This window comes from Cupressus sempervirens, chromosome 11, assembly GCF_028749045.1.
Source record: "Cupressus sempervirens isolate cs-2001-9-10 chromosome 11, ASM2874904v1, whole genome shotgun sequence".
NCBI lineage: Eukaryota > Viridiplantae > Streptophyta > Pinopsida > Cupressales > Cupressaceae > Cupressus > Cupressus sempervirens.
Genome location: NC_143128.1, coordinates 649,967,550 through 649,981,309, shown reverse-complemented (window position 1 = coordinate 649,981,309; position 13,760 = coordinate 649,967,550). Strand labels below are relative to the sequence as shown.

The following is a 13,760-nucleotide window of genomic DNA, read 5'->3' as shown; positions in this document are numbered from 1 at the left end:
AAAATTCGGTATCGGCAATATCTCGACAGACCCAAATTTTTTGAAAATATCAGAATCAGCAAAAACTTGGCGAAGAATTTGGCAATAAATCAGCACTTTTAACGAACATTTGAAAATATACAATTTCTTAAAATATTCTTAATAATGCATACATACACACTAAATTTGTAGAACATATAATGATTTGAGATATCTACCATATATGAAGCAAAGTTCTGAGTTAAACAATAATTCATAATTTCATAGCAATTAAAACTTAGTAGATTAACATAGTAATATAATCATAAACCGAAAAACAAGTATAACTGTATAACATCAAAATATAAATAAGTTCAATACATATAATAGTCAAACTCTTGAAAGTTTGATACTACAACTTCTGAATACATATTAAGTTCAAGTTTCAGTATCAATGAAAACTGAAAGTAGCAATCATAAATTGCGTCTATGAGTAAAACTCAAAAAAGATCACTGCTGCTGGGTGAGTGGTGTTGAAGTAGTTGCCATAGCAACATCCTCAATAGGTGCCCTAATAGGTGCCTCATGCTCCACAGAAGCCTCTGATGGATGACCAAGTTCAGGTTCCACCTCACGTGCTACCACATCTGCATCCCAGTCATCTGCCTCTATCTCAAACTCAACTAGCTACTCATCTGTCAATAAAAGTTTGCCCACATTTGCATTTGTACCCTCACCATCAGGAGGAGCAATCCAATCTGTTGAATATGGATCAATGTCATCCAAGTCTAGTGCTGCATATGAAGCTTGCCCTTTCACCTTCTTCTCGTACAAGAGAAGGTTGTACTTCACATAGACCAAGTCATTTAGGCGTTTTTTAGTCAACCTATTACATTTCTTCGTGTGTATATTTTGAAAAGTACTCCAATTTCTCTCGCAGCTAGAAGCACTACAAGGCTGCGATAAAATTCGGATGGCAAGCTATTGAAGATTAGGCGTTGTGGCACCATAATCTTCTCACCACAGATCTACAAGGCTTAAAAAAATGATTTATGATGTGGTAAAACTTCCAATAAACTTCATGAGCGAAATAAATGGTATGATAAAAGTAAACGCATGTTCTTTTTCACTTGGCTGGAAGGTGTATCTCCTACGCTTGCAATCAGGAGAAGAAAGCAATGGCCCCTCTTCCCTCTTGTAGCTCTGCAACTCATCAAGTTTGATGTCTCGGAGGTTCGTATCAGCAACCAATCTTCAAATACATGTGTCGAAGCCAATTTGAACCTCTGCATCTGCTTTAAAAGTGTTGGAGAAATAGTACTTGGGGTTCAAGAAATAGGCAGCTGCATGAATGTGTTAGTGGAGTTGTCGCTTCCACCTACGATCAATGATGTTCATATGGGTCTATATTTGGTCTCATTTGACCTATACAAGTGCTGAATGGCCTCTTTTGCGCGGTCCATAGCCTCATATAGAAACCCCATGGTGTTTTTATCCCTATCCACAATTCGTAGAACCTTCACCAATGGCTCTGATACTTGGACATAATAAAACATACAAAATCAGCCAATGAAAATATTCCAAAATTAAATACTAAATCATCAACTTCGAGGGTCTCCTTCATTAGCTTTTCAAAGCTACCATCAAACACAACCCTCACAATCTTCTCTGCTTCAGGCTTCTTGGCATAAGGACTCTCTAGCCATTTCTTATCAAGAAACATGCACCTGTGGTCTAACAATGTCTCTAATATGCTTTGCAAGTTTAGAAAATTAGTAGCAAAGCGTGTGACCCCTACTCGTACAAGATCCTTACCACTAGTGTGCTCTTTGATAAGACCCAAGACTCGTGTATGATTGTAGATGTACTTTGCAATATTCTTTCCATCTTTAACCACCTTCTCCACCTAGCTCAGTTTCCCTAGATCCTCAAGAAGCAAGTCGAGACAATGGGCAGCACAAGGGCTCCGAAACAATGTGGGATGTCTCTCCATCAGAAGTCTACCGGCTGCCACATACGCAGCTGCATTATCAGTCACAATCTAGATGACATTAGCCACTCCCCCTTCTATTACTACCTCATCCAACATGTTACACAAATTTTCTGCATTTTTCACTTGATCAGAGGCATCAACTGATTTTAAAAATACCAATTGCCCCCCTGAAGCAACTATAAAATTGATGAGCGTCCTATTCCTGCCATCAATCCACCCATCATATATAATAGTGCAACCTTTTTGTTCCCAAACTCTTCTTTGCTCTTCCACAAGCTGATGAATATTTCTTACTTCGTCATCTAACAACGACCCACTCACCTCATAGGGAGTTGGGGACTTGAACCCCTTACTAGACAAAGAAATGGAAGTTACCACTTGATCCTAATATGGACTACATAAAGCATTGAAGGAAAGATCATTCCGGACCCAAAATCTCGTAATTGCCACCTTTGTCTTCTCGTGCATCTCTTTGTTCCATGCAATACCTAGTAAGCTAGGTTGAGCACCAGGAGTGTTACGTGGAACCCAAAAATCTGCTAAAGACCCACTCACACTTCCCGATCCTCATACCTGAGGCCCAATAGAAGAAGAACTTTCTCCACTTGTTTGTGATCCTGTAGAACTAAAAGTCCCCATTGGGGCTGCCATGGCCTCGAATATCCTCTTTTTTGCTGCTTTACTTTGTGCATAGTGTTGAAGGCTTGTCATAGCCTCTCTTGTAGCCTCTTCTGAACACTTCTGACACAGTGTAATATCATTGCATGGAATCTTTGCAAGATGATATTTCAATCGGCTTATGCCTGAAGTCATGCATTTAAAGCAATGGATACATTGGACATCTCCTTTGTTTGCTCCTTTGATACCATGTTTCCATAAAAGGTCGTTTGCTTTGCCACCACCAATCATCCTGTTTCAGTGACACACTCAAGTCCACTGTACAAGAATGAAAAATCTGATATTAGATAAGTTTGAGATCAAACATAATTTGTAGCAATTTCTAAAATAGCATGAATCTAGAAAGCACAAATCACATTTAAATAAATATCCTTATTTAAATTTAGATTTTATATTTTATCTTGCATATGCTAAATTTTTTAAAATTTAACAGTTTACAATTTTACACTATAGTTATTAATATTTAATATTTAGTAAAATAGTAAAATACAAAAATAGTAATATTATAAAACATATTTTTTTTACTGACAAGTGATAACTAATAACTATAATACAATTTTTTACTAATATGCAAGTTTTTACTATTAAAATATAAAATTATAAATCTCTTAAATTCTCAATTAAAAAATATAGTGAAGCTGAATAGTTATATATAAAACAATATTACTATAAATTTAAAATACAATTACTGTATTTTAAATTTAATATTGCTTAGTAATATTGTTAAAATTTTAATAATATTTCATAAATTCATACTATATTAAATAAATAAAATATACTTGTTTAACTAGTTTATAATTATATATAAATTAACCAGTTTAAAGTTTGATATAAATTTTTAAAATAATATTCATTAATTTATATTATATAATATAAAAAATAAAATACATTTAATATCAATTTTATCAAAAGTAAATAAATAAATTAAAATTCGAATTTGTAATGGTAAATGCAAAAAGAAAAAAAACCTGGTAATCGACCAATTTGGAATTTGATTTGTTGAAGAACTTTATAGCAGAAGAAAACGGTGTCTCTGTTAGTGCCTTAGTGGTTCACAACTTCACACTACAAGAAGTCGCATCCAGTGCAATGAAATTATTTGCAGAAGTCCGGTCTGGCTTGAGCTAAGCAGCAGAAGTCCTGTCCAGCTCGAGCTAAGTAGCAGAAGCCCCGTAAAACCTAAAACGATTGCCTTTATTGTTTACGTGGGTGAAAGAGATCGCGAGTGAAAGAGATATGTGGGTGAAACACTTTAATGAGGCCGTAAAACCTAAAAACAAGTGATGACGTGGCTGAAAAGTCCAAACGAAAATGGTGTTGACTGTGGCGACTGAAATATTCAGCAAAAAATTGCATTTTTTGGCGTTACATTGCATTTTACTTGCTGTGGTTATTTACCATTAATCGGCGCCGAGTTTTTGGTCGTTTTTAACGGCCTTGAGAAAAACTTGCGAAAACTCGCGATATATGCGGTATTTTTGCGTTTTTTTAAACTATGACACCAACAATATGTGGTATAGTCTAGTGTGTTGATTTTTGAATGTGAGAGTTACTTATCACATTCTTTGCTGGTCTACATGATGGTTGGATGACTAATGATGATTCCTTGGTACACGATTACCTGATGGGAAATTCTCATGAGATGACTACTTTTTCCTTGTACGATGACATCATCACCATCCTATTTGTTGCCTGTTTGAGAATAGAAGCAATATGTGGTGATCTAGTTTGTTGATTTTTGAATGCAAGAGTTGCTTATAATTTTTTTTGGTTGGTCTACATGTATGGTTGGACAGCTGATGATGACTCCTTGGTATTACATTACTACTTTATCTCATACAAGAGGTTCTCTATTTGGGATCCAGGTATTGACAGATTGGGTTGATTGTTTTACATGGGTTTCATTATGTTTCTTCACAGTTTGTGGTGTATTGGCATTTATTTCAAACTAGCAGCAGTTTGGTGGAGCAGTGTTGTGGAGGTTGATATGGTATCTAGGTATTTAGTTCAACATGTAGGTGTGGATTGCATGAGGGAAAGCAATCTCTGGGAAGGGAGGACTGTAATGTCCCCAAATGTTGGTGAAATAATTTTAGTATATTAATTACTTTAAAGTTGTCCAATTAACTTAAATATTAAAAGGATGACTTTATTTTAATTAATTTAATTAAAAGTGACTTTATTATAATGTTGACTTTGAGTTATATCATAAAGCCATATTTTGGAGGGAAAGGAAATAAAGTGTTTCTCTCAAATTAGGGAAAAGACTATTATAAAAAGAGGAAAAAAGGAATTGCGAAGGCATTTTGGAGATTGTTGTTTTTGTTGAGTCTTTTCTTAGTGCGCTTTAAGCTTTGCTTGAAGGTGAAGTAACAGTCTAGGACGGAAACTCTACATGGTTTGGTAACTCAAACAATAACCCAACTCAGCCCTCTTGGCGTATTTACTTCAGGTTTCACAGGTTTATTACATTGTTCAATTTAGTGACAACTATCCCATTCATGAACCTAATTTGGAGTCATAGGGGCTTGATGATATTGCAGAGAAATCATGCAGGTTTATTGCATGTAAGTTTGCATGTTCTAGCACTGCAATGGCAATATACTTAATGTAGTAGCCATGCATCTTTTATATCAGAATCATTTTCAAGATTTGTCTTTGTAATTGCTTATTTCCTTGGAGACCTATATCATTTCCTCTTTATGTTTAGTTTGCATGTTTTTATTTTGCAATGAAATGAACCTTTGCCAATCAAAACTTTTTATCCAAACAATTCCTTCAATAACTATAAATGCTGAAATTATTAATTATGAACATGAACACAATAATACAATAACTACGTGGAAACCCAATGTAGGATAAAACTATGGAAAAGTAATTGCTTTTATGTTAACTTGTTCTTTTACAATGATTTGTAGGCTGCGACCTACTAGAGGCTCCAACCCCTATGTTTATGAGCATCGACTCGCTGGAAGCTCCAACTCTCACACTTCGTAGGCACCGGCCTATTGGAAGCACCAACTCCCCTCCTTGTCTTCGTGAGCACCGACCCATTGTACACAAATACATTTTCCAACTTGACATTGTTGCTCTACTCAACTGATGATGGATACATTTATTTCGGAAATTCTTTACTTCAAGCTGTAGACACCTAAATTTGATTACACTATTTTAGTAATCCTATTTAGTTATCTAAAAAAGCATTATTAATTAAATTTCTATTTAATTAATCCTTTGTCATCCCCTAGTTGATTAATTTAATTAATCATCTATAGTCCTAATTGATAAATCAAATAATCTATTATTTATCAATTAAATCCTTTTCTCCTATCTAATTCCAAAAATCCCCATTTATTAAATAAATCTATTTGATAAATGAAATCCTCAAATTCAAAAACCCCTAACCTATCTCTAATCCTCCATTTAGCCTAATCCAGTCCATCCACCCATACTAACCAAGCTTAGCCACTAACTCACCCACCCTCATTAATGCCATCCACTTGTACATCTCTAACATCCCTAATCTAATCCTAAACCCAAGCCTAATCCACCCCCTAATGTTGTCACATTCCCTAAACAAGTTTAAGACTTTCCTAATTCAAACCAAAGTCTCCCCTCAAAAAGCCCAACCACTAAGTCATGAGTGCTCTTACAAAACATAAAAGACTCTTACAAGCCCACTCATGACTCTTACACCCATCTTCCACACTCTTCCCTCTTCCACACTCATTCCTCTTACATCCCTCTTACATACTCAACCCCACTCATCATGCCTTTAACCAACCCTTTACCCTACCCTCTCACACTCATCCTCCTTGTGACAAGTGTCACCTTTCCATTGGTGCTAAATAAGCACAATCCATGTGCTCCCCTTTGAGTGCATCTTAGCCCTCCTTAAGCCTTCATCCATCCTTGCATCTAAGCCCTCCATCCCTCTACCCCTTAGCCTATAAATTGAATCTCATCCCAAGCCATTTCATCAACAATCTTTGAGCTAAAGTTACCATGCACTTTTGAGAGCCAAAAGCCATACATCATACCCTTATAATGCCAAATTGAGAGCTCACAAAGCTACCAATTTGCCATTACCCATCTCCATTGAAGCAGCTTTTGAGCATCTTGAGCATACATCCACAGCAAAAGGACACATCTACAGAATCAAGAAAGCATGGAGTGTTTTCTCTTGTGAGGTTTACACTTCTTGTTTGCTTTCTTTGTCCAAGCATATATGTGAATTTAGTTTTTGGTTTGTGAATGTTTACTTTATTTGTTAATGTTCTTTGCATACTAATTCTTGTACTAATTCTTGTTCTACACAAGCCGGCACTTTTATCTATTTTAAAGCCACACTCACATCTTTAAAATATTCTTCTTTATATTCTCTTTAAGAGAGCAGTAATCTTCCCCATTCAATTCCTCTTTCATTATTCTCTCTCTTTCTCTCTCTCTCTCTCTCTATATATATATATATATATATTCTAGTTTTCTTTACTCCTCTGATCTGCTCTGTCCTCTTTCTCTATTCCACATTATTCTCCATGGTTTTGCTCTTACACACTTTCTTGTCTTTCTCAATATGTTCTTTGAAAATGATTTTGCTTTCTATTATATATCTTTTAATTATAAAGGTTTTGCCTTTGAGAATGATGAGTCATATTTTATTGTTCTTATTTTATTCTTTTTAATCAGTCACACTAAAGCATTATCCAACTTCAAATAATATTTTCTGCCTTATAATTTACGACCTCTATCTCAATTATATGCTTCTGTCATCGATACCATGACTATCTGAATTTTAAACAATCTTTTATTTTAATATCAAAGTCCGCTGCAGATGTATTTGACTCCATTGTGGCATCTGGTAATAATCTTCATTATTATCTCATCAATGGAAACTCACGATGACTTAGAGTTCAATGCATTTCTTATTTTCCAAAACCAACGTTCTGATATGAAGTTATAGGCTTCAATGTAACTATAGGATAGATCATATGAGATTATGCTGCTGACATGGTTTTTTATTTTAGTCATCCCTTGGCTCATCGCTGTGCACTTTAGTTCATTGCTATTCTCAGAACCAAATAACATTGTTGCTGATCAGTGTTTATTCTAGGAAATACGCTGTTGAGCATGTCTGTTCCTATCCATTCTAATTTTAACTTCAATGGCTTACCCATAATGCTTTATCAGGCCTTCCTTAATTCATCAAGGTTTGTCTTTCATATATATTTTTCACCGACGTACACACATGTTTCTTTACTGTATATCATTAACATGGTGTTCTTCATACTTTTACCATCGCTACGTCCAAACAATTTGATCGCTTCCATAGGAGAAATATCATTGTTGTATCTTTGAATCTGTAAACTCTATTGCTGACATGGAGTCTTCAATACTTTCAATCACTGCTAAAGATTCTATAGACTCTGATGATTTCCTTCACATATGGTATTGCCTTCAGCTTCCAGGGTGGCTATATTTGATCACTGCTTCGCCTTTAATATATGGTTTGAATGTCTAACTATTACTATTCACTGCTGGACATACATGGATAGTCGATGTCTTACCATTCATTGTTATGTCGCTGATATCTTATTTACCTTTGCTTCATGTATGCAGTTTCATGTAGTTTCCTATTTATTAATTCGTATTGTTATGACCATTCATGCCGCTATTATGAGTCGATGGTATTTGTGTTCTTGTCTCAATTTGCTTTTAACTTCTATTGATGCCTCCTTTATCTGTATCACGTAGCCATTGCTTCTGTCTTAAAAACATGCTGAATATGATATGTTGCTACAAATGCCTTGTTCATTGCAAGTCTTCGTCAATGTATATACACTACTAACTTTACTCCGTTGAATTACCAATCAGGTCTATAGTTTGTTAATGCTTTCATAATGTGTCTTGTATAATTAGTCTAGCTTAGTCATCAAGTTGCATAATTCACATCTTTAGATTGTATGTCCCCTCAAATAGTGGATAGATAGGCAAAATTGGTCTAATCATTCCATCATGATAATCTAGTATAAATTGTTCAATCAAGTGTCCTTCAATTGTTTCTCACCATTGATTCCAAACATTCTTTACATTTCACTCTAGACGTCTTTGACATCAAAGACAATAATTCCATCAGTTATATATTACTATATAGTATATACTATTTCTTTTTCTTTTCCATCTTTTCTCAGGTGTTTTCAGGCATAATTTAAGACTATTGGAGTTCTGATTTCAGTTATTAGTTATCTTCTCTGTGTATTTGGTTCCATGATCTCTTTTCGAATTGATTGTTATTTATCTGTAACAATGTTTTTCTTCATCCAGTGTAATACAGAATTATGCAATTTCAGTGTGTTGTGGCTCAAACTACTTACGGTATTTGGACCAGTCCAATTAATGAAGAGGTTTTAGGCGGAATTACAGTTTACATATGGTCTTAAAAGGGTCACTTTTTTAATCCATAGTAGAGTAATGTAACCCTTTCGTTGTTACAAATCAACAAGGACATTTTGTTTTTTGAATAAGCACGTGTTATAGCTGATCAATACTCTTTCGCACTTGTATTGACCTATATCTTCAGCATATGGACCATGACTAGTTCATTCAAATTGGTGCTAGATATTTCTTTCAGGTGCCATTTAGGTTACTTCAATTTTAAAATCCCAAAGTTGCAGAATTCATTGTTCAATGTTTTTTTATCTTTTTTGGACAAATCTTTTTTTCCCCTTTTCCTTAAGATTGTTTTGAGATTGGTTTTGTCAAAATATTATAGTTAGATCCCAATTTTCAGTGTGAGCATTTTCCCTTGTTTTTGTTTTTGTCTTTTTGAATTGTTGTTTGTAATACTGGATATCTTTCTTTTTTTGAAATGTTTATGATTTAGATCTTTTGCTTTAGTTTTCCTTTCATTTGCTAACATTGTACCGTATGCTATTTTATTGATTATGTTGGTATGATATTGTATTTTGAAGGTGGCAAGGACTCGGATTCAAAGATCCTCGATTCTGTTGCATCGGTAAGCAATTCGATCGCATTTTTGTCTATGAAATTCCTCATCATTTTTTATCCTAATAATGGTAATGAATAGTGAGCAATTAGTTATAATGAGAAGGGGTGGTGGTCTAGTGAGTCCTTATACCAACAATCTTATACTTTTTTTTGAAAATTAACCAGAGCACTAATATTTCAGAACTTAATCATCCATAGCAACAATACATATGCAAGATCTAGCAATAAAGATCACAAGAGAAATGCGTGATTTACATAGAAACCCTTGCTATTTAGAATCATGCAAAAAAAAATGCTTATATAGATCTTCTTGTACGAACCGACCTACTTCATTATGAAAGCTTCTTTTGTAGGCACCAACCCATAGGAAACACCAATCTCCTACAACTAGACACCGATCCAGCAAGAGAATGAAATAGAAGGCACCAACCTTCAAGATAACAAAAAGATAGATGTTTGGGAAGTTCTTGGAACCACTTCAATTTGTCTACCCAAATTGCTCATTCACACCATCCAAATCTGATTTAGACCTCTTTCAATGATAAAATGTCTCTAATAAATCTGCACATCTTCAATAATTTGCTGACAAATCTGTTATATAGCTGCTCTAAGACAGTAACTTTTTCTCCTTTAGATCTGCTCTAAATAGGAATGATAATTTCTTGCATTTTAAACTCTCAATCAACTTCTATTCATACATGAATAGAACACTTCTTCAACCAAGAGATGCAACTTCCAAAGAGGTTTGCTCAATCACCAAAAAAATGTTTTATTCAAAAATAATTTTTCTCCCAAGTAATGGGCACCAAAACTACAAGAGGTCCGCCCCTTTAAAAAAAATTCAAATTTAAATTACCCAAAATTGGGTGCCACAAGGAATGGGATTGGTCACGTCAATAGGCAAAATAATTTTGCAAATCATAGACTTCTTTAAACTCCTCCGAACGGCGCTAAGCATGGGTTGGTTCATGTGAGAAACCAGCCATCAATTTTGTTATTTAATTTTAAAAAATCTCAATAACCTCCAATAATCTGGACATGCCCTTCTATATGAATGATAACAATTTCCAACAATAAAAATGCAAATTGCCTAGATATGCATGGATCATGCTTGTATCTGAAAAAATTAAAAGCTGAATGTCTTTGAATTTTTCTAATTTTTTGGACCAAATTTTTTGTTAATGGTTGCTAATAGTGCCTGTCACAATTTCAGCCCCTCATTATTACTATCAACATTTTCAGCACCTCATTATTACAATATTTTTATCAACATTTTCAGCACCTCATTATTATTATCAACATTTTCAGCACATGCACGTTATAAATTAGTTGAATATGTTCCCATATGTATATTCTAAAATGGGCATTATTTAAACTATATTTAATACTGCCGATTTTTTGAACCAACTATGCTTCTGAACTTACTGTCAAAATCACTTATTTATAATGTTTACAAAACTATTGCACAAGAAGCTAACAACAAATTTTACCCTATGAGTAGACTGCTTTAATGCAGTGCAAGTTTATTATCAAATTTGTTATACTGATACTCAATAGGGAATCTTTAGGTAGAGCTTTGATAAAGATCAGTACTAACACTAGAACTTTAATCTTTTGTATGATAAGAGATCCTAAAATACACTTCTAAATGTATGGATTCCTCTAAAAGTACACTTCTAAATGTTTAGGAAGCATAGATTTGCAGGGAAAATTTTAATGCCTTAGAACAGCTATAGGGACATGATTGAATGTTTATATTTTTCTCATTTTACATTTCATTTTTTCATAATTTTATCTGCATATCAGATCCACTCATAACTGCACACTGTAGTGGCTTTGCCTTTTTTGTGACCGAGGGATCTGTGTCTCCCAGTGACTCAAATATATTTTCTTTATTGACTTTATGGTTTGAATGTTTAGTGAAGTGCACAGAATTAATAAAATGAGCAGGGCAATGTGGTAGAATCAGTCTCGTTTACCTCAGTCAATGGAATCTATTATTAGTTGCTACAATCACTTATTGAACTATATAGCTCTGCATGTGGGACACTTGTCACATATGCATACAGTTCCAGCATACTAGAGACTTGTCATATATTATACAAGATGAGGTGTAGACTGTAATGCCCCTTCTAGATATTATAAGATCTTTGGGACAAATACTTGAATTCTCCTACATTATTTCTTTGGCAACCCAATATTAAGAGTGAATAGTCAATATTACTATTAGAACGCAATTTAAAATTATGATAATGTGAAAATGTACTCTTAAAGAAGCAGAAGAGTTGTGTTTGATGACCAATCCTTTCTGTTTCAGATATGTCTGAAATATGCAATTCACAATCTTTATGGTCCCTGATAGGACAAAGTTATATCTTGCAACTGACGGAACTGTTATAAAAGATCTTTAAGACTTATGCTATAGCAAGAATTATTGTGACTAATAGATATGTCAATACCATGTAAGTGGTCTGATAATGTTGGGCCGAATTGGGAACCCTAGCAATATACAAATGGTTAAATAGTGTCAATCTGATATTAATTTATGCAGGTTCGTGCCATCTTGATATGAGGTGCATCTTCAGCCACGTTAATTTCTGTAACTTGCATTGGACTTCCTATTCAGAATATGCAAAAATAAGATGTGTTTAGGGGCTCTTTATGGAAAATTACTCAAAAGACCACTGATGTATGTGTTTACTGGTTAGGGATGAGTTGATCCCTCTCTCTCCATTGTCTAGTGAAAATGCCAAGAATAAATATAAAGGCCTGATGATTTGACTTCAACGCTGCTAATTGTTTGCCGCTGTTTGAATATGGTCCAATTTGTTGAGTATGTATTGTATTGTCCTTCTGAGAATTGCCAGGTAATGCATGCGTTCTATAGGTTGCTCTCAGCTGAGGGATCCCAAAAGAAATAAAGGGTAAGGCATTAAAAAATGTTCTTTGATGCCCAATGGAGTGCGCTCTATTTCAATTTATATCTGCAGGGAGAATACAATGTGTTGCCTTCTTTGTTGCTTGGATGTCTTCTATCTGGTGATTCTCCTGTGTGTGCTGAAGCGGTGTGTATTGATTTGTCTGGAACTGTATACTATGTGTTCCAGTCTCCGTAAACTGTATTGTTCAATATATTGAACTCAGAACCAATATGTTTTTAATTTTGATAGGAATATGATCATTCTATCCTCTCTAGTTCATGTTCCTTTATATCATGTTTGACGAATGGATGCAACGCTTAGAACATTAAGGAAACATATCTACAAACAATTCTTAGTCCCATTATTCCTTTACAAGTGGAGTGATGGTTCACAAAGAAAGAAGTGATTAGTGATAAGTAATCGATTATTATTAGAGAGACCGTTCTTCTAACTCCTTATATCGGCTGGGTGCCATGCATTAGCCAATAGTGATTATCGGTTAATGACTATACATTGTCTTCATTTTTGGGTAAAGACTATATTGCTGGTGTGTAGGAAACTGAACGGCCATATCATCCACTGCAGGCGGTGAATCTTAGTCACTAGGTGTTATCAGTTATCCCTTAAGACACTATTATGCATATAATAATCGATATGATATTTCTATTTCATATTTTTGACATATAAGACATAACTATATCTTATATTGTGTAATTAAAAATATTCTATTTATCTTATATTGTTGCTTTATCTTATTTGATTTGATTTTATTCTTCTAGTTATTATTTTAATATTATTATCTATTTATCAAATTTTTTGTTGGGATAGGGAATATGACAGTCTTCCCTTTCTCAAATTGCTTGCCCTCAAGCAATGCAAACCTTCAAAGTACTTTCATGTTCAGTCGGATGATCCTGAAATAAAAAATTCAACTTGAGATTAGAACTGTGATATTATTATGAAAACAAACTTATCAAATGAAGAGATGGTAATACCTAATTTAAATTGTTAAGAATAATTCAACTTAAGACTTATCTTTATAATGACACTTCCATGCTCCTTCTTATGCATTGCCTTGCCCTTTGATGTGTCCTTTTCTCGGACAAGATCTTATGGTTACCCTCTTTGGATACATTTGTAATCTTCAAGGGAGATTTTGTCTTGTTCTAGGCCCCTCTAGATATTTTATTTTACCCTATCCA

At 34.3% G+C, this 13,760-nt stretch overlaps 1 protein-coding gene across 4 annotated transcripts in view; it reads left to right on the top strand.

The window, feature by feature from the left end:
* LOC149531442 (uncharacterized) overlaps positions 1 to 13,760 on the top strand; it is a 323,857-nt gene that overhangs the window by 91,113 nt on the left and 218,984 nt on the right. For all 4 annotated transcript variants that reach the window (XM_089808939.1, XM_089808937.1, XM_089808938.1 and 1 more), the window contains exon 14: positions 9,601 to 9,644. In XM_089808939.1, the coding sequence (XP_089665065.1) occupies positions 9,601 to 9,644 (44 nt within the window). The remainder of the gene's footprint in view (positions 1 to 9,600; positions 9,645 to 13,760) is intronic.